The following is a 26,659-nucleotide window of genomic DNA, read 5'->3' as shown; positions in this document are numbered from 1 at the left end:
TCTGGTTGGGGGTGGCGGGGGGGGGGGGGGGGTGTCTCCTGAGGCGGGGAGCCGGACTGGCGGCCCCTGCAGCGGGCGTGGGGAGATCTCTGCTCCCCAGAGGCCAGTGGGACTGGCCAGTGGATCCCGGCTAAAGGCAGGCGGCCTCGGCTCCTCCTTCGTGGCCCTCGCCCCCCTGCGTCCCGGAAAGGGATGGAGTGATCCTAGAGCAAGGTGACCAGACATCCCGCTTTTGGTGGGACAGTACCAATTTTTTTTTTTTTACAAGCCAGAAAACCATTTTATTACCAAAGCTCTGCCATATACTTCTAGCGGGTGCCGATGGTCACCTGCCACACTCACACCAGGTTGTCTGTGTAGCCAGCAAAGAGAGTTTGGCCACCAGGCCAGAGAGGTACACTGGGGTGCTCTGCCTTGCTGCTGGTACTGGTAACCTCTTGCTTCAATTCATCTACAACGATCTTGCCTTTCAAGTCCCAGATCTGGATGCTGGGGCCAGTGGCAGCACAGAGCCAGTGGCAGCACAGAGCCAGTGGCAGCACAGAGCCAGCAGCAATTGGGGCTGAAACAAAGGACGTTGATGATGTCCCCACCATCAGGTGTATACAGATGCTTGCCTTCGTTGAGGTCCCACAGCATGGCCTGGCCACCCTTGCCTCCAGAAGCGCAGAGGGATCCATCTGGAGAGACAGTCACAGTGTTCAGGTATCCTGTGTGGCCCATGTGACTGATTGGTCTTCAGCTTGCAGTTTGCCACGTTCCATACCTTGACCAGCTTGTCCCAGCCACAAGACACGATGATGGGCGAGAAATGGACACAAGACACCCACTCTGAGTGGCTCTCATCCTGGATAGTATATTTGCATACACCCAGAGGATTCCATAACTTGATGGTTTTGTCTCGGGAGCCAGAGGAGAAGGCCACACTCAGCACATCCTTGGTATGGCCCACGAATCGGCACATGGTGGTGCCCGTTGTGAGATCCCAGAGGCAAAGGGTTCCGTCCCAGGAGCCAGAGAGGGCAAACTGGCCATCTGAGGAGATGGCCACGTCACTAACGAAATGGGAGTGACCCCGAAGAGCACGCTGTGGGATGCCGGAGTTGGTCTCATCCCTGGTCAGCTTCCACATGATGATGGTCTTGTCTTGAGAGGCGGACAGTACCATGTCCGGGAACTGGGGAGTGGTAGCGATCTGGGTCACCCATCCATTGTGGCCCTTGAGGGTGCCACGAAGGGTCATCTGCTCAGTCACGGCGGTGGCGGGTGTGGGTGTCACCGCAGCGACGAGGATGGACCTGGATACTTCAGAGAGAGCAGCAGCACAACCAGCACCGCCGCAGCCCTGTGAGGAAAAGCGACAGTCCTGATTTTTGCCAATTTGTCCCGCGTTCCTTGGTGTTTTAAAAACATCCCGCGGGATGCAGGATAAATTGGTAAAAATCGGGACTGTCCCGCCAAAAGCGGGACATCTGGTCACCTTACCCTAGAGAGCACGCTGGAGAGACCGGTGTAATGCCCAAGTGTCATAAACCCCAAAGACTACCAGGGAGCCGAATCCGATGCAATTGCAGAAAGCCTGTATTTATTTCGGACTAGTCCGAGCCCAGTCTCACCTACACCAACGAGGGCATGGGCGAGAAAGAGGAAGAACTTAACATATCAATGGGTTTTATAGGGAGGGTGGTGCCGCTACCTTGGCTGACCTGATTGGTTGGGTTAGGCCTAGGGTCCAGTTACCTGGAGCTGGACCCGCCCCACCTTGCCCTCTCACCCCGCCCTGCCCCCTCACCCCGCCCTGCCCTCTCATTCCCCCCTTGTCTTGAGAATTAACAGGCCCAATCATGGGACCGTATGCACTTCTGAAGGGTGCATAAAGTTCCTCCTTCCCGGTGCCCTGATCTGACATTTTGGGGGAGTCCACGAGATGTGTCCAGTGGAGACACAAGACGACACAGTGGGGTCAGGAGTGTCCAGGGCAGAAGTGAGTCCTCCCTCCTCCCCCTCTCGAACCAGTGTATGGGGGGTGGGGACTCCTGCAGCTGGCTGCAAACAAAATTTCATCAGGCAGATTGAGTACGCCGTAACTTGAGCTTGAGGGGGTTGTCTCGGTCTCGGTCGATGCTCCATCCGTTGGCGAAGTCTTCCCGGATCGCAGAAGAGTCAGCTGGCCGAACATGGGTGTGGTGGACCCAGGTCGCAATGCCGTCCACTTTGAGGGCGGTGGGCGTTGTCAGCACTACGATGTATGGTCCTTTCCAACGTGGTTCAAGCGTCTCCCAGCGGTGTCTTTTGACAAAGACCCAGTCTCCCGGCCGGTACTGGTGGGGCGTTGGGATCGGGCCAGCCTCGTAGATGGCCTGTAGGCGTGGCCAAATGTCCTCATGCGCCCTCTGGAGCCTTCTTAAAGAAAAAGATATTTCTTGGTTTTCAAATTCAGTTAGCAGTTCTGCCTTAAGATTGGGAATGATAGGCGGGGGCCTACCAAACATAATTTCATAGGGAGTGAAGCCTAGGGTATAGGGTGAGTTCCTCACCCGGTAAAGAGCATAGGGAAGGAGAGCCACCCAGTCCCCGCCAGTCTCTATGGTTAATTTAGAAAGGGTCTCTTTTAATGTTCTATTTATTCTTTCTACCTGTCCTGAGCTTTGGGGCCTATACGCACAATGTAATTTCCAATTTGCCCCTATGGCCTTGGCTACTGCCTGTGTTACCTGTGAGATGAAAGCCGGGCCATTGTCCGATCCTATCACAGCTGGGAAACCGTACCTGGGTAGAATGTCCTCCAGTAGCTTCTTAGCAACCATCTGGGCTGTTTCATGCTTAGTTGGGTATGCTTCTACCCATCCAGAAAAGGTATCTATAAAAACTAGAAGATATTTATAGCCATACTTTCCCGGCCTTACCTCAGTGAAGTCAATCTCCCAGTGCACCCCGGGCTTTGTTCCTCTGAGCCGGGTTCCTTTTCCACTTGACCCGGCCCTTGCATTTGTAAGCTGGCAAGTTTTACAGGCTGATACAATTTGATCTATTCTGGCGTCCAGCTGGTGAATTTTGATCTTAGCATGCCGGACCAAATCCTTTAGTTTCCGGGACCCTAGGTGCGTCGATTGGTGTATGTGTTTCAACATCGGGATCCCAAGCTGGTCTGGTAGCAGGAGCTTCCCGTCTGGAGCATACCACCAGCCCCTGACTTCCTTGTTTGTGGGGTGGCTTTTGATTCGCTCTAATTCTTCTTCACAGTCCTTGGCCGTGTCGGCAGCAATCAGGATGTCATCTACGTACTGTAGGAGGGTGAGGCCAGGGTGCTCCCTTCTATACTCACCCAGGTCTTCGTGTAGTGCCTCATTAAAGATGGTGGGCGAATTCTTGAACCCCTGAGGCAGTCGTGTCCAGGTGAGTTGTCCACTGTAGCCCTCCTCTGGATCATGCCACTCGAAGGCAAACAAGGGTTGGCTTCTGGGTGCTAACGGCAGACTGAAGAAGGCGTCCTTTAAATCTAATACAGTATACCAGATTCTGGTGGGCACCAGGGAGCTCAAGAGAGTGTACGGATTGGGGACAGTTGCGTGTATGTCCATGACTCTTTTATTTACTTCCCGGAGGTCTTGCACCGGTCGGTAATCATTTGTGTGAGGCTTCTTGACCGGCAGTAGGGGGGTGTTCCAGGCAGATTGGCAGGGAACCAGCACCCCTAGACTCCGCAGTCTCTGGATGTGTAGCTGAATTCCCTCCCGGGCCTCCTGAGACATGGGGTACTGTTTGATCCTTACCAGACCTTCTCCTGGCTTTAGCTCCACTAGGACTGGGGTCCTGTGAGCAGCTAGTCCTACCCCTCCTGTCTCTGCCCAGGCTGTGGGGAATTCTCGTAGCCATCTATCCATGTTATCCCCCCTTGGGAGTGCCTCCTGGTGGAGGCGGTACTCATCCTCTAGCCTCAGAGTCAGAACGTGGATGGGGTGGCCCTCGCCATCGGTGACCTGAGGCCCCCCTTGTCTGAAAGTTATCTGAGCTCCAATCTTGGTCAGTAAGTCCCGTCCTAACAGTGGGTAGGGGCATTCCGGTATTACCATGAAGGAGTGGGTTACCCGGCCCATCCCTAAATCCACTGTTCTTCGGGTAGTCCATGAATACTGGTTCATACCAGTTGCCCCTTGCACCCAGGACTTTTTGCTAGTTAGTTTTCCTTGTGGAGTGCAGAGGACCGAATGCTGCGCTCCGGTGTCAACAAGGAAGTCCACAGGGGTCCCCTCCACTCTAAGAGTTACCCTGGGCTCGGGGAGGGGGTCCGAACCCTGACTCCCCTAATCACTTAGTTCATCAAGCCCCAAGACCTTTACTTGGTCTCTCTTGCTCCCCTTCCCACTGCCTCTCTTAGGACATTCTTGAGCCCAATGCCCTATCTTCTTGCAGTATGCACATTGGTCCTTCTGCAGTTTCCACTTCCCTTCCCCGGAGGTCTCCTTACCCTTCTTTCGATCGTTTGCAAGCTGTCGGAGGCGGAGGTCCCGTTTCTCAGGGGAGTCCATAGTGGCGGCCCACAGGATCCTAGCCAGGTCTCGGGTCTGCCTGCGAGCCTGTTTATCTTCAGGGGGCTCCCGGTTATTGTACACCTTTTCAGCCACCACCAACAAGTCCTGCAGACTCTTCTCTCCCAGTCTATCTATTCTTTGCAATTTTCTCCTAATATCTGCAGCAGACTGGTTTACAAAGGCTACAATAACAGCTGCCTTACTCTCAGGAGCCTCTGGATTCATGGGGGTATAGGTGCGGAATGCCTCCATGATCCGCTCTAAAAAGGCTGCTGGAGATTCATCCTTCTCCTGCTGTACGCTGCCTACCTTAGCCAGATTAGTCGGCTTTCTGGCAGCCGCCCGGAGACCCCCCATCAGAGCCTGGCGGTAGACCCGGAGCCTCTCCTTACCTTCTGCTGTGTTGAAATCCCATTCAGGCCTAGTCAGAGGGAAAAAGGTTTCTATCTGAGCTTGGTTGGTGGTAGGATTCCCATCCACGCCTGGAACCAGCTTCCGGGCCTCATTAAGGATTCTCTCCCTCTCCTCGGTGGTGAACAGGACCTGCAAGAGCTGCTGGCAGTCGTCCCAGGTTGGCTGATGGGTAAAAATGATAGAATCCATCAGATTAATAAGTCCCGCTGGCTTCTTAGAAAACTCAGGATTTTGAGTTTTCCAATTATAAAGGTCGCTAGTGGCGAAAGGCCAGTAGTGATGGGGCTGATCGCCCCTCTCATCTGGGGGACCAGTGGCTCGAAGGGGTAAAGTCTTAACAGTGGAGTCTGCGATGAAGGTGGATTGTTCCCTCTGGGCTCTTTGTCTGGTATGCGGCGGGCTTCCCGCTCTCCTTGTGGCATCTGCTTCCCTCAATGGGGGAGGGTCAGTTTCCTCCTCCGGAACCCTAGGGAACTGATACGGGGGAGGAAAAATTAATTCTTCTTCAGTTCCCCCCTGCAAGACAGAGTAGGGGGGAGCTGATGGCAGGGTGATTTTCTTCTCCTCTGTCCTCTCCGTTCCCTGTAAGGCAAAAATAGGTTTTGGCTCCGAGGGGGGCGGAGCCACAGAGTGTTTAAGCCAAAAGGGTGGGTTCTCCACAAGGTCCTGCCACATTATAATGTATGGGAGCTGATCGGGGTAACCTGTCTTGGGATGAGAGACGACACTCCGAACCCGGCGAATGGTAGGGAGATCGAATGTTCCCTCTGGTGGCCATCCGACATTGAAAGCTGGCCACTCACTTGAACAACAAGTCTGCCATTTGTCCTTCCAGACCTCCATACTAAAATCATTAGCTCTTGCCTCTACTTCCTGAAAATGATTAATCACAGTGCTTAAAGGAGTAATCTGAGTTTGTCCCATAACATCCATACAGTGAATCCATAAAATAACACATAAAATTACAACAGCCCCCAGGAGAAGAACTCCCCACATCAACATTTTCAGTATTATAACAATTCAATACATTCAGTTGAGTTTTTATAGCAAATTTACAAACAAGAGCAAACTGAAACCTTTCCCTATACAAAAATACAAACAAACAAACAAACAAAGAACACAGGAACAGACGGGGGGGCCCCCAAGAACAGCCTTCCAACTCTGTGGAAGCGGCGCCTAAAACCAAACGACGGCCTCACGCCGACTACCTCGTCCTGAGAGGGAATTCTGTGTCCCTCCTAAAGGAGGATCAAAACGTCTTTTGATCTCTCCGGCCCGTGGCCTTCAATAGCGCGTCCGCTAGACCTCTCGGGCACTTCCCACAGGGATCCCTTCACACACTTTTACCGCGGCCAGACAGGCTCTCCGGATTCAGAGTCCCTCAGTCTTGGAGATCACGGACAAGGCCCCATATGTAATGCCCAAGTGTCATAAACCCCAAAGACTACCAGGGAGCCGAATCCAATGCAATTGCAGAAAGCCTGTATTTATTTCGGACTAGTCCGAGCCCAGTCTCACCCACACCAACGAGGGCATGGGCGAGAAAGAGGAAGAACTTAACATATCAATGGGTTTTATAGGGAGGGTGGTGCCGCTACCTTGGCTGACCTGATTGGTTGGGTTAGGCCTAGGGTCCAGTTACCTGGAGCTGGACCCGCCCCACCTTGCCCTCTCACCCCGCCCTGCCCCCTCACCCCGCCCTGCCCTCTCACCGGGTCCTGCGTGGCTAGCTCCATCCCATGCACAACGCCGCTTCCAGGCAGCCCCATCCCGCGGACAGGAGGGTGAGAACCCCAGAAGGTGGGGCCGCTTGGAGGGCGCATACCACACGTGGTCATGATTTACTGTAGCTCATCCGCTTTCATGCCTAACAGTACCCCAGTTTTCAGGATACACGAAACGACCACACTAATAACAATTTTAATGTTCCCAACATAGCAGGGGGAAGTGGGAGGTGCTAATGATAATTAATAATAATAAAAGCAACGCCTTTGTTTGGCTCACTCTGCACTCAGCCCTGTGCCTAGTGCTTCCAATGCTCCCTTCGAAGTAGGACTGTTGTTGTTCCTGTTTTCCAGGTGAGGACAACGAGAGGGCAGATGTACTTACAAAGGCCGCCTGGAGCCCGTGGAGCTGGGAGCTGAGGCGAGGCAGCTATCCGTGCTGAAAAGACCTGGTGGTTTTGGCTGTTTGCAAGCTTGGTGCATGAGATCGGGACGTGGCCCGGCAAGAATCAGCAGGACTCGGGTCACGTTAACAGAGCCCCGACCGTCTGGCCTCACACCAGCCCTGAGTCGGTGGGAGGGCTGGGCTACCTGGAGTGGGTAGCAGTTGGGGAAACAGAGAAGCCAGTGATTTGCCAGAGGTGACAAAGGCAAAGTTAGGGTCTGAGCCAGATCTGTGACCATCCCAAGCCAGAGTGAGGGACTAGCCCTACGCCCAGGAGCAGCTGTGGAGGATGGAGGGAAAAAAGGGGGGTAGCTTAGTCTTAGGGCAGATGCCAGACCTCTGGTCTCTGGGAAAGCCATCTCAGCCCTGGCCTGGCACCTTGAGCCCTTAGGGCTCGTGCATAAAGCTTTCTTTAGGCAGCAGCACCCTCCTGTGGTTATAGCCAGTAATCACAGGTTTCCCACCCCCAAATGCTTCTCTCTCCAGCGCTTCACACACACACCTGAAACCCAACACCCAATAGAGAGAGCCTGTTATTCCTGGGGCTGACGGAGGGGGCACGAGTACGATGACTTGGATAAAGCACTGGCCTTGGAGGCAGGATCCCTCAGATAAAACCCTTGCTTGGTTAGTGACTCGTGTGGCCGGGGTCTCAAACTCCTCACCTGTGTGATGGACTGATAACCTCATGCTACCTTGCTCTGCCAGGCTTTCGTGAGGGTCAGAGGACTCTGTGCACGTCCTCTGTAAAGCACTGACCAGGTAAAGGATTGTTTAAACTGTGGGGAATCTATCTTGGGGGGGACTCTGCAAGGGAGACCAGGAATGCAGGCATCGGTTGGTGGCAGCCCAGTACCCACATCCTTGAGCGGAGTTGGTGGCAATGGACAGCAGTGACCAGTCAAATGAGGAAGCGGGTGCTGAGCTGAGTTCAGCCTGCTCTGCAAAGCTCAATCCTGCAGAGGGAGGGGCGTGCCCCAGGGGGGAAGCCTCAGGCCTAGAGTTGGTCTGATCCATCAGAACCCAGAACCGGCCTGCATAGCTATGAAATGGGGGAAGGGGGGGAGACGACATTCCTTGCAGGACTGTTGTGAATAAAAGGATATGTATTGGGGGGAGGGGACAGTAGTAAAAAAAGAGAAAGAACTCATGAACAGACAACAGGAGGAAGGGAGGAGAGAGAAGTGGAGGGAGGTAGAAAAGGTAGAGGGGGGATTAATGATGATGGGGAAAAAATCAAATCTAATTTTTAAAAAATACATTTATTTATTTTTTACAGAGAGGAAGAGAGAGGGATAGAGAGTTAGAAACATTGATCAGCTGCCTCTTGCACACCCCCTACTAGGGATGTGCCCGCAACCAAGGTACATGCCCTTGACCGGAATCGAACCTGGGACCCTTCAGTCCGCAGGTCGACGCTCTATCCACTGAGCCAAACCAGTTTCGGCTCAAATCTAATTTTTTAAAAATATCTATAAACCACCTCTTTAGGTGCCTGGCAGAGTTGGTTCAAGACAAGTGACTTTATAGTAACTTCTTTACATCATGGACAAAGATTGTGCTTCTCACCAAAGCCTGGTGCTGACGGTGAAAGACGATAAATGCATTTATTTATTACATGTGTGCGGGCCCCGCGCTGGACGTGATTTCATCCTTAAAACCAAACTTTGGCATTGGTACTCTGATTTACTTCCCTCCTTTTGCAGAGAAGCAAACGGCCTCAGAAAGACGATCCAGGTAATAAAAGGCAGTTGAAATCACACCCTGTATTTATCCGACTGAAAAGCCTGCCAGGACACGGGCTTCCAATAAGGGTTAAGGGAATGATCCTCTTTCTAAGTGCGTATCTTGCTTTGTTGCCACTAAAAAACCCCACAGAAATGAAACATTTCATCCAATGATAAGAGTATTAAGGATATTTTTGTTTAAAAAAACCACCACCCATGTTATGCATAAACAGTCCAGGTGGAAGAGAAAACCAACCCGGGAGTGCCTACTGAGTGCCAGGCAGTTGGTGTTTACTGACAACTCTGTCCCACCACAGCGCCGGGAGGCATCCCTGCAGTCTTAGAGGAAACAGCTCGACAGGAGGCAGATGGGGAGAAACCCAAGCCCCTACTTGCTCAGCGGCTTCTGCACAGGTCTAGTAAAACCATTCTTTAGTAGCCACGACTTTCCATGACATGATGGGAGAGCCACTTTGCATATATTTTCACCTTCAACCCATTTCCAGCAAGGAATTTGGTTAAAGAGGAGCATGCACCCAAGGGCAGGTGAGAGGGGGTTGGACGCCTACTGGAACCCAGTCTGATTCCAGAGCTACCGTCAGCAATGCCCCAGCATGCTCTCTGGTGGGCCCACTACCACCTCAGCGGAAGGCTGGGGGAAAGACCTCAGCTTCCATCTATTCCTGTTAGAGACCCTCCCTTACTCTGGGAGGGGACCACACAGTGATCTTCAGCTTCCACCCTGAGGCTCCACTTCCAGACATGAGGCCACATGGCTCCCCACTGGCCTCCCTGATCCTGTAATGGCCAACACAGAATGATATTTTAGTGGCAGTTTTTGCCAAAGCCACGTGGCAGTCGAGGGAAGGTGGGCACCCTTAGGCACAGGTGACAGTCACCTTAGTGACCCAGAGCCTCCTGTACTAAGAGCTGGAAAAGATCCCCAATTGGAGGATAAGCTGAGCAAGCTGGGATACTAGGCCAGCCTGCACCAGCCTCAGCATGTGGGCACGGTGGGCAGCCTGGAGGGGAAGGGGCTCGGAGATAGGGGGCCTGGGCAGCCATCCAGAAGCCTCACCTACAGCCCTGCCTCAGCGAAGCAGGTCCCCAACACTTCACTCGGTTGTGACATTTGCATCTGACTGCATCGTAATCTGGACCCTGGGCTCACAGGGGCTGCCGAGGCCAGGAGGAAGCTGTGATCGCCAGAGGGAACGGGGCAAGCGGCAGGGCACAGGCTTTCTGACGGTGCTCCCGGTGGTTGGTGCGGACCCCGGCCCAGGGAGGAGAATATTCTGAGAGCTCAGTAGAAGATGGAAATCTGGAATAATGTCGAGTGTCTTGATTCTGAAAGCAATCAGCAGGGTAAACCCAACATCTTTGGGTCAAACTGGACTCAAGAACCAGTTTGACATCCTGTCCCTATTTCAAGTCCTTCCCCTCCCACTCCTGTTCCCTCAAAAAACAAGCAGGAAGAAGGAGGCACAAACCACAGGGCTGTCCTGGGGCCCTATATTAGAGAAAGAAGTTAGAGCACAGACTCAGATTCCAAAGTTCTGTATTTTTCAAAATAAAGATCACACATTGTTTAGAGACAATCTACACAAGAGTTACAAAAAATAGTTGCCCAGGCATAAGCATACACAGGTTTGTTAATTATACACATATGGTTACAAGTGTGCTTGCAAAAAAGTTCATTGGAAATATACACAAGGCTCTGGAAATGTACACCGTTTAGTGTTACAATTCTATATTCAAACAAGGAAATTTGACAGTATGTTACATTCACTTACAAGTAGACAAAATGCAAAATACAGTTCATCTTCTGTACAAAAAGGAAGGGCAGTTCACACTTTACAAGGTGAGAGGGCTCTGACTGTAAGGAAAGCTGGGGCAGGGCCGACCTTTGCACGTCCTTTTGACTGTCACAAAATAAGCAAAACATTACTTTTTAGGATTAAAAAAAAAACACTACTGTGAACTGAATCATCTTAAGTAACATTTAGAAAGGATCCCGCTACAGTCTGACTAGGTGACAAATAAAACCAAGCTACTTTTTTTCCTTTTTAAACATGTAACTAGGCTGTATAAAGAACATTTATTCCTTCAAAAGAAAAAATTTACTTCTGGTTGAAATTACAATTTACAATATACAACACTATATGCTACGACCATAAAAGGTGTGAATATACACTGAATGCACAGGGCTGGCTAATTCTCTTTTCATACCAAAAAACGTGTTTATGTTGATTCAAACTTCTCCACATTTACATTACAGGTATACAAATGTACAATTGTACAATCAAAAGTATGTTCGACTACTAGGGTACATTATAGATACAGATTAGACATCAAAACAAGAAAATACTACAAATTTGTATATATGCAAAGTCTACACCAAGTATACACTATATATTTATAGAAGCAAGACCAAAAGCAGAGTTGGATTTTTTTTTTCTCATGCTAAATAATCAAGATTTTGCCTTTCAATGTTAAAAGAAAAATCCAACAGGCAGTAAACAATTACACCTGCCCGGCCTTGAAAGACATTCTGGGAGTTCATGTCTCCTCATCACAAAACAGACTACACCATCTTCTTCAGCATAATAGTCTCCAAAAAAGGCAATTTTGGACGTTTCATAAACTTAATGTCATAAAATGAAGCTTTAGCAACTCTGAAACCATTTTCATTTTTTTTTTATATATATATATATATATGTATATTTTATAAACAGTGTTAAATGCCAGGTTGGGCTCATTTAACTAAAATTCAAACTTCCCAGGTTTTTTTGTTTGTTTTTGTTTTTTACTAAAATGAGGAGGTGGGGAAGAGCTATTTGCAAAACTTGCCAGCAAGGCAAATGAGTTAAAAACCTTTTTTCTGTGTGTTTTTTTTAACTTTTTTTGTTAAACCAACCACCCTGAAAGTTTCCACATGTGGAATATAGATACAACATTGAACAAAATATGTGGCCTCCCATGTACATTGGTTACCTATGTACAAGTATCCTATACACCAGTAAAACAACAGGGCAATTAGTCAATTAAAAAAAATAATTAGTACGTCATGTGTAATAAAATTAAACAAATTTACAAAGGCGTTTCCACTTGAGGATTTGATTCCTTTTTTGGAGGGTAAGCCTGGCGCAACCATTTACCATTCCAGATTCTACGTTAGAACATCTCTGGTTGCTGGCTAGATTCGCCAGTGGGCCAGTGAGGTCCGCGGGAATGAGGGACAGGGCTGACACTGCTTCAGATGATACCATTAGGGGGGCCACAGATGGGCCCTAAGTCGACGCCATTCTTCATGTAGTACTTCTCCAGCTTGGCCAGGATGTGCTTGCCATACGTGTACTTGCGAAGAGTCGCGATGTGGGGCCGGATCTAGGGAGGAAGCAGTTTTGTCACTCTGGACTGGAAGCAGAGTTGGGCATGCTCTCAGGCACCGCAAACGCCAGGCCACAGCAATACCTCTCACCGGTGCAGCCAGAGCACCGAATTCTAGGGCCCCACTGACCCCTCAGAGGAGTCAGCACGTATCCTGAGCGCTGATGCAGGACGTGAGGGCTTTGGAGACTGAACAGCCCGGACCGCTCCCAGACAGTATGTGCAGAAAGGACAGCCTCACTGACAGCCACACTGCCCACCCCACCGCCCTGAGCCTTCCCAAGGCAGCTCTCAGCCCTGAGAAGGGGGCTTTCAGGCACCGCGGGTCCTAAGCTCACCGCCTGATCCTGCCCTCCAGTTCACAGAGGATCGCAGAAAGCTACTATCGACAATGAAAAACGATTCACCTGAGCCAGGTTGGTTCCTGTAAGCCTCCTGAGGGAGGTATGATTATCTCCATTTTATCGACGAGAAAGATGAAGGCCTAGTGGTGAAGTCACTCATCCGAAGTCAAACGCTAACAAGGGATGGCACAGGCATTTAAGCCCAACTCCCTGGCTCCTCCAGAAATTGTTTCTCTGCCCTGTGCTCTCATGGCACTGCCTCCTGCACCAGCCTCATCCTTCACCCGCTACAAGCCCAGCTGGGCTCAGCTCTCCGCATTCTCCTGTCTCCCCGCCCAGAGCAGGTCCACGTGGAGAATTACTGTGCATCCCAGACAAGCAGAAAGAGCCACCTTTGCTGGAACCACCTTTCCTCTGTGAGCTCATGGAGTTGTCTATACGTCAGTGAGCATGTCACCCAGTGTGCTCACAGCCACTTGCTGGACCTTCCAGCCTCGCACACGCATCTGCATTCCATACTTCGTCCTCAAACACCCTGGACAAGCTCTCTAGATTGAGAGTCCCACGAGGACAGTGGTTTGTCTCTTTATCTGTGTCCTCAAAGCAAGGAAGGGTCAAGTAGCCCTAGAAATCACTTCTGCAGCCCACAAAGGAGACAGACCTGTAACAGCTATGGCATTCTCACCGAGAAGCCTACGAGGAAAACTTACTCATAATAGTCCTTGGCTTGAATCCTGAGCTGTGCAACCCAGACATCTACCTAGCATCCCTAAACTCATCTGTTAAAAAAAAAAAAAAAAAAAAAAAATCTATAATGCTTCCCTTTCATTTGGATGTAGTGAGGACTGTGTGCGTGCTAATGCTTTTATTCATTAGTATGTGCAACTCACCCCCTACTCTCCCTGGGACTGGATGACTAATGAGCTCAGCCACTTAACCTTTACACCTCTCCCTATCAGGACAAAACCACTAACCACCATGTGTACGCACGCACATGTTAATATTATGGAACCCATTTTTCACTTGACTTAATGGGAGGTGAAGAGTAATTAATCACCTGCTCCATTCCCAATGCTTCCTCTGCTGCAGAGGATAGAGCTTAGCAGCGAAAGAGCTCAAACCGCTTAAATTTTTAGATTCTCTTCCTCTTCTCTCAACTTCCTCAACCCACTTAACTGCTAACCCGGATTCCATCCACTTCTCTTCAATCCCAAAGCCACCTCCACCTCTTGGCTTAACTTTTTCTGTGCTTTTCGTTTTTCAGAAAATTCCGTTTTTATTTGGTTTTGTTAACTAATTTCTTCTAGACTGTGGATAGATGGCTCAGGTCACTTCCCTGGTGGCTTTTGCTGTTTGAGTTTTACGTATTCTGAACGGCTTCCAACGTGCGAGTGCTGGCCTGCTACATACCCCGCTAATCACTCAGCACGGTCCCCCGAGCTCGGCCCCACAGAGCTGCGGGGGCTTGAGCTAGGACTCTGGAAACTCTGGGGAAGCTCGGATGTCCAGAAAACGTTCTACCTGTTAGTCTGGGAGACAGGTTTGATTGGCTCTTGGCTTAACTATTTAACAGCCTCCCACCCAGTCTCCTCACTGCCTCCTCAGCTTCCCATGCCCCGTGGTCCTCACCAGCCAGGACAGTGATTTGAAATGTAAATGTGGCTCTGGCACCCCAGTTCTGCCCTAATGAACGTGCCTCACTGCGTGAAATATTCTGTCCTGTCTCCTGCTTCCAAACCTTCACATTACTGAAAGGTCACTCTCTTGGGGAGCCATCTCTGGGCCCCGCGTTAGAAGAGGCCCTTTGAGCACTGTCACCGCCCTCCCACATTCCCCAGCAATGCCCTGTGAGCTAACACTGTCATTCTCACCAAGAAAGCGACATGAAGTACACGCATGGAGCCTGTGCTTCATGGGTCTTTGTTGGGTGAATGGACATGTTTTAAATTTCTACATATTTCCTATATTCTGCCTTCACCAGCCTCTTACCCCACATTTCTAGGAGCCTCACAGCACAAGGACTTGGGACTCCCCCGCCTCCAACTGCCGTCACCAACACCAATGCGGCGTTTTGTTTTGTTCTGCTTTGAACTGGAGGAGGAGGGTGCTTCGTCTGGCTCAGAACTCGAGTCCATAACAAAGATTCTCGTCACTGAACTTTGTTCTCAGTGAGGGCAAGTGGCTCATCACTGCCAGACCAGGGCACCCCCTTCCCCTGAGAAGGGCTGAGTTCACAGTCCAAAGGCTGAGGGTCCTGACCAGAGGCACCCCAAGGCTCGCAGCACAGGCGCAGCCGTAGCGCCCCTACCTGGGGGTTAGTGTGGCTGCCCGCCCTGTGGTCTCTGTGGGGCTGGGGGACCTGCTCTGTGACTGTTCCTGAACCACTGGCCTCTGCAGGTGCTTTCTCGGTCAGCTCCCACTCACAGGACCCAACACTTTAGATTTCTGTCCCTGTTCTCTTCTCCTGTCTGACTCCTCTTTAGAGTGGACTTCTCCTCATGCAAGGCCTTCCTTCAGCCCTGACCAGTGTCTCAGTGGTTAGAGCCTATATACCAAAGTACTGTGGGTTCGATCCCAAGCCTAGGCACGCCCTTGGGTTGCAGGTTCAATCCCCAGCCCCAGTCAGGGTGCATGAAGGAGGCAACCAAACAATGCCTCTCTCTCACATCATTGTTTCTCTCTTCCTCTCTCTCGCACCCCGCTCATCCGCTTCCACTCTCTCTAAAAATCAATTTAAAAAAAAGATTGCCCTTGCCAGTTTGGCTGAGTGGATAAAGCGTCGGCCTGTGGACTCATGGGCCCCAGGTTTGATTCCAGTCAAGGGCATGTACCTTGGTTTCGGGCACATCCCCAGTAGGGAGTGTGCAGGAGGCAGCTGATTGATGTTTCTCTCTCATCAATGTTTCTAACTCTCTCCCTCTCCCTTCCTCTTAAAAAATATATATATTTTAAAACTATCCTCAGGTTAAAAAAACAAACAAAACAAAACTAAACAAAACAAAACAAAAAACCTTCCTTCAAAGACTCGGGGCATGTGCTGTCACCCCTGCTTTCCATCGCTCTTACCAAACTGTGCTCTGAGAGCAGGGATCATCTTGGTCATCTCTGTGCTGGTGTCTGGCACAAAGTGGGCATAGGTCAGAGGGGCAGGCCCTCGGTCGGTAAATGGTGGTGGGTGAATGAATAAGAAAGGAGGGAAAAAGAAAATGAGGCAGGCAGGCTTTTGTGTTGGACTGAGAAGTTGGATGAAAGCATGGCCTAAAATAAGGGAGGAAAATCCCTCTCTAGGACTGAGTTTAAGATTCGTTCACAACAGTGAGTTACTGATAAAAGGAACAATGGGACAATGGCCACTTCAGATCAAAGGGAAAAGGAGCACAGCATGAGACACAGCTCGTGACAAAGTCTGCAAAAAGAAGGAAGATGTCCGCCCTCCTCTGATTTCAGAAATATGAGAATCCGAGGCCTTACACATTTCCCCTCTCACTGAGATCTGCCCAGCCTGGCCTACCTTATGCATGACTATCTTCCGCTGGGCTGGCTCTGCCACATCGATCATCTTCTGGACCACGTAGTTGGCATACTGGTCCTTCATCATGGTGTATAAGGCACTGTGGGGACCGTCGTTCATGGTGCAGACCTCATCGATGAGCATAGCACGCTCCGTACGGGAGGCATGGGTGACACACTTTTCCACAACATTGCTGCAATGACACAAATCCAGGAGCATCACTTAGAAAAGGGACCTAGTGCTTGTCTGGCCTCCGCCCTGACCTCAGAATCAGCAGCAAAAGAGCTTAACATTTTCAGCAGATGAATCCATCAACTGTTTGGCTCGGAGACTCCACCTTTGCCATCTGAGGCTTCCCATGTGAACCATGGCTGAGAGCAGCCTCACAGAGGAGGGTAACAGGCCCAGGTAAGCGAAGGAACTTGAACACAAGGTTCACAGGCTGGTTAATAGCTGAACGAGATAATGAGCGTAATTTCATCATGAATAAAAATCTGTCATCACCTATGTGGGCTTATGAAGCCGGAAACAAGTCTTACTTATGTCTGTATACCTAGTGCCAAGCTCTGCTTAGGACTTCACACATTGTGGACAGTAGTTTTATTGCTAGCTTTACCCAGTGGCCAGATTAAGTTTCTATTGAAAGAGTACAAAAAACGTTTTATTTAAATGTTAAAGGCACACTTTAAAATTAAGTACCCATTGCATTTTGAGGTTATTTATTACATGTTCTCACAAGCTATTATCTTTTTAAAGTACGATACTTTGGAAAACACTGTGTAACATGAAACCTCGTGCTCTGTCCACAATGTGTTGAGAGGCACTACAGACCTATTAAGTGTAGAAACATTATCATATCTGGCGAGTTAACCTATCGAGTCCAATTAAGACAACAGCCTCTTCCATATGATACAGCAACATATAAAAACTTTTCCCCCACCTTCCTTCTACAGAACTGTGCAATTCTACCCTGGGCTGGAGGCATGGCAATGTGGCTATGAATCCCTAACAGCTAGTGGCTTCTCCCTTAGCAGCAAAAGGAGTTAAAGTATTACCAGGCTGGCTCAGAGAGCACAAAGCCAGCCATAATCAATTGTTCAGACAAAGAACTCCACACTTTTCACGACTGCTTGGCTGGGAATATCTTCGCCCACCCCAGGCCCACTGCCCCTACAAAGCGGTGAGGAACAGAACATGGCCTTCTGCTACACGGGTTGGGGACAGGAAAGTCATTCTGGCTGGAAAGCAGGCAGATAATCAGCTACCACTATGGGATCCCATTTGGTTCCCACCTTAATACACAAGAGATATCGTTTCAGTCTTTAAAGTTTATTCTAGTATTTCTGAAACTGTGGTTCCCAGACCATTTGTAGGGCTAAAACCAACTTAGTGATTTGTGAACGGCTTTATTTTAAAAAATGAAAACAGAAGAGTAAGCATCAGGATCAACCACAGACAACACAGCTTCAGTTATGTGTGTGTGCGTGCCTGTGCATGCAAAGTCAATGAAAAATTTACTTTGTACTCTGAGTCACCACCAAAAATGTATGAAAGTCACTAACCTGTTTTTTGATATACTTCTACTGATCTGTTTTCCATTTTAATGGCTCTTTCTTCCAGTATCTCTAATTTGATCTTAAGGCTAAACAGTGAATTTTGTTTTGGATTACATATTTTTCTATTATAGAACTTTGTTCCTTTTATTGTATAATAAAGCTTCCAATTCTCTACTAACATTTCTTATATTTTAATTCATTACCAGCATATTTTCCTTCACATCTTTGAGTGTAAGTATACTAGCTACTTTATAATCGCCTCTGCTAACTCCAACATCTGAGTGGTGGTATGTTGTTTTGCTCTCTTTTCATTTTACATTTTTTCACTTTTGTTGAGGACAAGTCACATTCTCCTATTATCTAGACATAGAAGATGATATACTGTAGAAACTGAGTTCCGTTATGTTCCTCCAAAGAATATCATTCCTCTACCCCCCACCCCCTTTTTCCTGGTCAAGTTCAGTTGACTAAACTTCTCGCACACAGGAGGCAGCAGTGGGCTCTGTTTATTGCTTTTAGACTTCGCTGGGCTGCTCAGAGTGTACATGTGACTTAGGAGTCAACCAGATACTGAGAAAGTTTAAATATAGGCCTCCCACCTCCTCCATGGCTCTCTTCCTTTCCAGATTTCTTCCCTGTCATTTTGTCAATTCTATTGCCATGACTGCCCCCAAACTCTGCCTTCTGGGAATACTAGAGATTTTCTATCCCAATTTAGGAGCCCAGCATGGAGCAGACTTGGAAGGGCCTATAAACTAAAGGCCAATAAAAACAGGAAATTTCCTGATTATAGTCAACAATACTACATTATAAATTTCAAAGCTGCTAAGAGACAAGATCACAATGGTTCTCAACATAATGTCTTAGTGTGACATTAAGGTGCTAGCTAATGCAACTGCAGTTACAGTGCAATATATAAATATATCAAACCAACACACTGTGCACCGCAAAGTTGCACATTGTTATATGTCAATTTTATCTTAATTAAAAAAAAATTTTTTTTCAAATGGGGAAGGGCAATTTCCTCAGTGCAATTACCTGCTTCCAAGTATCAACAGTTCCATCCCCCAATCTACCGCTCCTGTTTCTTCTCTAATGCCTTCATAGGTTTGGGGTTCTGTTTTATTTTTTTTTTGTGGCATTTTGTTCATAATTTATAATTGTTATCTGTGGGACAACAGGGCCCACAATAGCTGCTAGGTCCTTATCTGAACCCAAGTCTATTGTAATATTAACACTGTTATATCCAAGGGTGATATTAAATACAATGAACAAAAAAGTAAATAGGACAGTGACCCAAAGAAGAGACCTAAGAGATTCTGATCCCTATTTCCTATGGTCATTGGGGGTGGGGGTGGAGGCTAACACAGGATCTAAGAGATGACCCTGATAGGGTTAGGCTATTGAGACAATGACTCTTTTTATTTCTTTTCTGTATTTCCTATGCTATACTGGTATAAGATTTTTACAAACTAAAAATAAGCCACTTAAAAACATCAAGATTATGTCACACATGCCTTGAAATTTACCCTAAAAACCAGAGAAGAAAATATTCCAAAAATATGGACTACTATGTTATGTGTATAACAGCATATGCAGATTCCATTTAGAAGACCATACCACGAAGCTATTGGCGGGCCATCAATTTCTTCTCCAGCCTCTGCTACTTATAAGTTACCTACTTTCACAACCTGGGAATAACTAGTGCATTTTATTCTTGAGCTGGCAATATGGAGACTGAGAAAGAGAATACAAAGGCTTATACACAGATACGATATACTGCCTTGTAATTCAGGTGCGGAAGAGGAAACTGAGTAAAGAACATGTCACAATTCTGAACAAATAAGTTAAGGAAAGTTCAGTTTACCAAAGAACAAAACTTATGTTATGTGCTGACTCTAAGGAAATGAGGACCCCCACTACATGACTTGTTATGTTTTATACTTTGATAGAACCACCTGTTTTAATTAAATTATACATACTTTAAGAAAATTAAACATTATTTTAAAGGAATGAAAACTGTTTTCCTCTCTAAACCTAAAATATTTAATCCCCTCTTTTAGAAAACTATTATAATTCAAAGCCCATACCTTGCAAATTTGTGCTGACTCAATACGAGTACATTGCCTCGAATTTCTGCTACAATTTTACTTTTATCCTCAGGACGGCCATGCTCCAATACATGCTGGATTACATAATTTCCATATTGATCCTGTTTAAGAAACAACAAAAGAAATAAAATTCATATAGAAATGAGTTCAGTGGATTACCAAAATCCTTACATCTAATTAACACCTATTTTCCTATAGAACTATGATGGCTTACCTGAATACTAATGAACACATAAGAATTTTTAAATAGGTAATGACAATTTTCCTATGATCACATAATAGGAATACATCACTATTATACAATAGAATAGTTCTAATATATTTATGCCCAAAAGATCTAGTTGGATTCTTCATAAATATTATCTACAAAAAAAGCAAGCCTCCGCGAATTTGGAGGGAAATGGAGGAAGGGATAAAGAGATACTTTTCTTAAACAGAAAGTACAAATTTCACTGTTGCTATGTATTGTATAACAAAGAAACACTGAAACAAAGCTTATGTCCAACAAAACAGACAATGCCTGGTTAAATATTATAAATATATAATGGATTTACTCATTCATCTAAAGTGGAAGATCTTTGAGAGAATAAATGTGAACAAGCAATTCTAGAGGCAAAAATATTTATTTGTAAAAGATGTAAAAAATTGCCCTAACCGGTTTGGCTCAGTGGATAGAGCGTCAGCCTGCACCCAGGTTAGATTCCAGTCAAGGGCATGTACCTTGGTTGCGGGCAACTGTGCAGGAGGCAGATGATCGATGTTTCTCTCTCATCAATGTTTCTAACTCTCTATCCCTCTCCCTTCCTGTCTGTAAAAAAAAATCAATAAAATATATTTTTTTAAAAATGTAAAAAACTAAGAACATACAAGTAGTATTTTTTTAATGGCCAATGCCAAATGTGTTTGCTTCTGGATGGTAGGATTATGGATTGTTTCTTTTGTTTTGTTTCTGCTTTCTGCACTTTCAAATTCTTCTACAAGGTCTACTGAATAATTTACAATATCATACTTCTCACCAAACAAACAACACCTACAAGACAAACTCCTCCAGGACATCTTTGGGCCTTTGAGCCTTTTAAAGTCTCTTGAAATTTTAAATAGAAACAAATTCTGGCTTAAAAAAAATTTTTTTTTCTCTTAGTATAACATTCTACATGTAGAAAATGGACAAATGGTTAGTATGTGGAAGAAATTTCTACTGGTAGATGCAAGACAAAGTATCAAAGCTAGAAAGAAATCGATTCATCCACTTAGTTCGTTTTAAACGATAAAACAGACCCAGGCAAATTAAATGACCTGCCCATGAGGACAGAGCTTTTGAGTCCATAGCAGAGCTCTGGCAGGCACATCCTCTTTGCTCCAAGACCAGGCTCTATTCACTACCCATACTCACAAAACAACAAGCAGGCTGGTATAAATGAAAACTTGCCCAAAGGCTTCAGTGGGCACGTTAAACACATGAGCATTAGCCTTTACTGGAACGGATACCTGTGCTGAGAACACACACAAGCTCTGGGCCTGCACGAGCCCCCCGGTGTCTGCAGTTACTCTACTGGCAACTCCACTACCTGCACAAGCTGCTCGGTGTGCTGGTGCAGCTCCTCCAGGATAGGCAGTGTCTGGTCAGGGAGGCAGTGCTCCAAGATCCGCTGAATCACTCGGCAGCCGTAAGGATGTGTGGACAAGGCAAACACCTAAGCAGACAAACGTAAGAGAGCCAAAATCGACACCTGCTTCTTTTAATGCTTCATATTAATATACATAACCCCACTAATCTTCTCAATGACGTTGAGAGATAATCATGGTATTCTCGGCATACAGATGAGAAAATTGAAGATCCTATAAGTCCACATGATATACAGTCATACAGATAGTAAATGATAGAGCCAGGATGTGATGTCCTAGTCAAAAGCCCAAATTGTAAATATTACATTAAGTTCTCTCTATAAATAAGGTATGTATGTAAACCCATTTCTTAACTACTCTAGGAAGTCACACATACAAATATTCAGAGATGAAAAATACTTAAGATCATTAAAAACAGTTAAGAGTTCACTGTGTCAAAGGGCAGAGGTAAAAGACAAATAAATTTAAAAACCACATAACAACAACAGAAAAAGGTCTGTGATCAAATCCTAAGAGCGTTCATATAATCACAGAGCAATGTTCTGAACTGAACTGGGGGGTAGCGGAACTCTTTTACTGGGTCTGGTGCAAGGTAAGTCACAGGCTTCAGGTGCCCTATCTCAATTCTGCCCTTCCTAGTCAAACTTGTACCTCAGATCTGTTATTCTATAATAAAGGGCTAATATGAAAATTAACCGAACAGCAGAATGACCAGTCACTATGACAGGCACTGACCACCAGAGCGCAGACGCTCAATGCAGGGGGTGCCCCCTGGTGGTCAGTGCGCTGGCTCCCACAGGGGGAGCACTGCTCAGCCAAAAGCCAGGCTCACAGCTGGTGAGCACAGCAGCGGTGGCAGTAATCTCTCCTGCCTCCACAGCAGCACTAAGAATGTCCGGCTGCTGGCTTAGGCCCAAGGGGAGCGGGCCTAAACCATCAGTCGGCTATCCCCCAAGGGCTCCACGACTATGAAAGGGTGCAGGGCTGAGGGACCCGCACGCCCCATGCACAAATTTCGTGTACTGGGCCTCTAGTCAAGTATAATGACAATTGTCCTAGTGGTGTGGCTTAATGGTTAAAAGTGTTGGCCAGGCCGAAACCGGTTTGGTTCAGTGGTGGAGCGTCAGTCTACGGTAGGGGTGTCAAACTCAATCAGAGAAGGGGCCAAAATCTCAAATCCAGCCTAAATCGTGGGCCGAATGGTTTACTGAACAGTCATAAACTGTCATTGTGATGGAAACGCAGCGGAGTGCAGTGATGACAGCGTGGTGCGGGCCACATTGCAAGGCCTGGCGGGATGGATTTGGCCCGCGGGCCTTGTGTTTGACACATGTGGTCTACGGACTGAAAGGTCCCGGGTTTGATTCCCGTCAAGGGCATGTACCTTGGTTGCGGGCACATCCCCGGTATAAGGTGTGCAAGAGGCAGCTGGTCGATGTTTCTCTCATCGACATTTCTAGCTCTCTATCTCTCTTCCTTCCTCTCTGTAAAAATATCAATAAAAATATATTTAAAAAAAACAAAAAGTGTTGGCCAGTGAACCAAAGGGTCGCAGTCTGGGTTGTAGGGCACGATTCTGGGTTGTAGATTCAATCACTGGCCCCAGTTGAGGCGAATGCGATTGCAACCAATCTCAATCTCAATCTCTTTCTCTTCCGCCCCTCCAAATACACACCCCTCCCCCATGCTCTCTGAAGATCAATGAAAAAAAATATGTTCATTGTGAGGATTTTAAAAACAAGTATAGCCTGGCTAGTGTGGCTCAGTGGTTGAGTGCCAACCTATGAACCAGGAAGTCACAGCACAATTCCTGGTCAGGGAACATGCCCAGGTTGCAGTGTACAGGAGAAAGCTAATCAATGATTTGCACCATTGCTGTTCCTGTCTCTCTCCCTTTCTCTTCCCCTCTGAAATCAATAAAAATAGAAAATATAAAAGTGAACCTGAGCTAGTTTGGCTCAGTGGATAGAGCATCAGCCTGTGAATGAAAGGTCCCTGGGTTGCAGGCTCAATCCCCAGTAGGGAGTGAGCAGGAGGCAGCTAATCAATGGGTTCTCTCGCATTGATATTTCCATCTTTCTCTCCTTTTCCCTTCCTCTCTGAAATCAATAAAAATTTTTAAGAAAAAGAATAATGACAATAATTGTAAGAACAGTAACAACAGCTAACACTTATTAAATGTTTACCATCAGTCACTGCACTAAGTGCTTTATATATGATTTTATGTATGTAGCTTCATGGGTAAAACTAAATACTTTAATGGTATACTGTATGATTCTAAACAATTATAACGTTATAAATATGATAAACACAAACAGTCTGAAACAACTTATTTCACTCAACAATATGTTTTAAATATTTACTTATAATACTGTATACTTCCACAGTTTACTCTAGTTATAAAGGGTTTGTGGGGGTTTTTAAGGTTCACCAGTTCCAATTCCTGATCAGGGCACATGCCTGGATTTCAGGCTCAATCCTCAATAAGGGGTGTGTTTCTCTCCCCCGTCCTGTTTCTCTCTCTTCCTCCCTCCCTCCCCATCTCTAAAATCAATTAAAAATATTTTTTAAACTGTCCACTGCATTAAAAAAAAAAAAAAAAAAAAAAAAAAAAAAAAAGAAGAAGCTATCTCTACTTATATTGTCACTTAATACAGTTCAAATAAACCTGGTCACCATCCCATCCCCCCAAAAATTAAGCAGGAAATGTGATCAAAACTTTTAAATATCAACATAAATAGTACTTAACCAAAGGAAAAAAAATCTATTCTTCAAATATGAGATTTACCTTTAACAACTCTAATGTCTAACTCATCCCAATATGAGCAGACATCTGCAGTAATGACAGATGATCCAGACACTTAAAGGAAGAAAGAGACTTGGGTACACAGAGCTAGGCACTTGACACAAATGAACAGAGCTGCAATTTGCTGCAGCTCTTGAGAACACTCCCAAATCCTATCTTGTTCTCAGCTCACAGTGGAAATACAACATCGATTTGTTCCCTCATTTCTTCCCCAAGTCACTTACCTGTCCCTTAAATGCATCAATAATAAACTGCAAAGACTGAGGCTGCACACATTCAATGCATTTCTGAACCACGTGATTGCCGTTCTGGTCTTTCACACACTTCAGGACGTGGCCGTCTAGTTCCCGAACCATCTCATTCTATTGGAGACAAGGAAAGAAAGCACCACCAGAATCATAGCGAGCGAACAGCTGGACAGCCAATGCTCTCCTTACCAAACACACAAGCACTGAAGAGGGAGAGAATCCATGATAATGAAAGTGGGACAACTCAGGTACCACACACTCTGGCAATAAATGATAGTGTTTTTCCACGTTAGCAAACCTCCTGTAAACTATTCTAACTCACAAAAAGCTCTGGGAGATTAAAATGTAGACATCTTGCCCTAGCTGGTCTGGCTCAGTGGATAGACCATCGGCCTGCAGACTAAAGGGTCTCAGGTTTGATTTCAGCCAACGGCACATGCCTGGGTTGCGAGCTTGATCCCCAGTAGGGGGACGTGCAGGAGGCAGCTGATCAATAATTTGCTCTCATCACTGATGTTTCTATTTCTCTCCCTCTCCCTTCCTCTCTGAGATCAATAAAAATATTTTTTTTAAATGTAGACATCTTCAAATAGAATGAATTTCACAAGCAATTCAACATGTTTCTATTATGACAGTTCTGTGATATGTAATATTAATAATGATAGTTGTTAACCTAGAGCTCACTATAGGTTAGGCATACTTCTAAGTGCTTAACATACTTTGACTCAATGAACCCTCATAATAATCCCATGGACTAGACACTATTATAGATAAGAAAACCAAGACAGCCCACTAGTGTTGCTCAGTGGTTGAAGATCAACCCATGAACCAGGAGGTCATGGTTCAATTCCCGGGTGGGGTGTATGCCCAGGTTTCAGGTTCAATCAGATTTTTTGGGGGGAAGGGGGAGGGTCAGTGGAGACTTGCATGTAGGAGGCAGCCTGTCAATGTCTGTCTGTCTCTCTCTCTCTCTCTCTCTCACTCCCCGCCCCCTTTAAGTGAATAAAAACATACTTTTTTAAAAAAGAAAAACCCAAGACAGACAAATTAAATGACCTGTTAAAATCACAGACCTAAACTGCCAAGATTCAAGCCCAAACAATATGTATCCTATGTGTAACAAAACAGTGTGTGTCAGTTATATATTATCTAGATCCCCTTGCAACCTATATACAAAGAAATTAAGTCTTGCTCTAGCTGGTTTGGCTCACTGGCTTGAGCGTCGGCCTGGGGACAAAAAGCTCCCAGGTTCGATTCCAGTCAAAGGGTGTGTACCTCAATTGCAGGCTCCTCCCCCGGCCCAGGCCCTGGTCAGGCATTGTGCAAGAGGCAACCAATCGATGTGTTCCTCTCAACATCTATTGATATATTTCTCTCTGTCTTTCCCTCTCTCTCAAAATCAATGGGAAAAGGTCCTCAGGTGAGGATTAAGAAATTACTTAAGCTGAAACTGGTTCGGCTCAATGGATACTGCGTCAGTCTGTGGACTGAAAGGTCCCAGGTTCGATTCCAGTCAAGGGCGTGTACCTTAGTTGTAGGCACATCCCCAGTAGGGGGTGTGCAGGAGGCAGCTGGTCAATGTTTCTCTCTCATTTCTCTCTCTCGACGTTTCTAGCTCTCTATCCCTCTCCCTTACACTCTGTGGAAAATCAATAAAATATATTAAAAAAAAAAAGAAATTTCTTAATTAAAAAAAAAAGAAATTAAATATCAAAGGATTAAGCAAGATATTTAAAACTATAGTGACAAATCAGAATTGTAGCCCAGGTCTGTGGTGCCAACACACTTCCACCAGGCCACAGTGACTGCAATATCAGCAGCAGCAACAGTGCCCTCAATTAACTGATGAAAAGTGTCCAGAGTTAGGGAATACAAGAGCAGGACAGGCATTGAGGGGTTTGTGTGAGGTTATGAGGGAGATGACCAGGGTATAGAAAACGGAATGATGAGATTTTGACTATTGCTGCCTCAGGTCTCATTTATCTGAAAGCTGAATACCTGCACCACCCATGTCTGGAGCCGGGTGCTCGCTATCCAATTCCTTTGCTATACCCAATCTCTATACATTAGCTCCACTATAATGACTCTATATTTAAGGCTACAAGCCATTTAAAATGGTGACATTTATGAATGCAATGTCTTAAATTCCAGAGATGTTGAATATGTCAAGACATCTAAGAGATTCTTCTAATTAAAAAAAAAAAAAAAAAAAAAAAAAAAACCAA

General features: G+C 46.5%; 2 protein-coding genes and 1 non-coding gene across 33 annotated transcripts in view; all 3 read right to left on the bottom strand.

Annotated features, from left to right (window-relative positions):
* Window positions 1-250: 250 nt before the first annotated feature.
* Window positions 251-9,990, bottom strand: LOC118723140 (receptor of activated protein C kinase 1-like). Its single transcript, XM_036445184.1, is given in 6 exon segments — window positions 251-517; window positions 552-729; window positions 731-1,366; window positions 9,412-9,422; window positions 9,560-9,570; window positions 9,986-9,990. Coding segments are annotated over 6 exon segments (1,050 nt in total). The 3' UTR covers window positions 251-308.
* A 393-nt stretch (window positions 9,991-10,383) lies between these two features.
* Window positions 10,384-26,659, bottom strand: part of PUM1 (pumilio RNA binding family member 1) — a 119,380-nt gene continuing 103,104 nt past the window's right edge. For 29 of the 31 annotated variants that reach the window (XM_036446627.2, XM_036446637.2, XM_036446626.2 and 26 more), the window contains 5 exons: window positions 24,411-24,548; window positions 21,323-21,448; window positions 19,734-19,855; window positions 16,088-16,280; window positions 10,384-12,229 (listed from right to left, as the gene is read on the bottom strand). In XM_036446627.2, the coding sequence (XP_036302520.1) occupies window positions 12,098-12,229; window positions 16,088-16,280; window positions 19,734-19,855; window positions 21,323-21,448; window positions 24,411-24,548 (711 nt within the window). In that variant the 3' untranslated portion in view covers window positions 10,384-12,097. Of the gene's footprint in view, window positions 12,230-16,087; window positions 16,281-17,649; window positions 19,174-19,733; window positions 19,856-21,322; window positions 21,449-24,168; window positions 24,214-24,410; window positions 24,549-26,659 lie in introns of those variants that run through there. The other 2 variants (XR_006742226.1, XM_036446644.2) reach the window with 2 other exon arrangements.
* Window positions 14,689-14,773, bottom strand: LOC118725095. Its single transcript, XR_004989842.1, has one exon. It is a non-coding gene; the product is annotated as a small nucleolar RNA SNORD103/SNORD85 (small nucleolar RNA).

The sequence above is a fragment of the Pipistrellus kuhlii genome, unplaced genomic scaffold (genome assembly GCF_014108245.1).
Source record: "Pipistrellus kuhlii isolate mPipKuh1 unplaced genomic scaffold, mPipKuh1.p scaffold_m20_p_2, whole genome shotgun sequence".
NCBI lineage: Eukaryota > Metazoa > Chordata > Mammalia > Chiroptera > Vespertilionidae > Pipistrellus > Pipistrellus kuhlii.
This window is presented reverse-complemented; position numbering and strand designations above follow the sequence as displayed.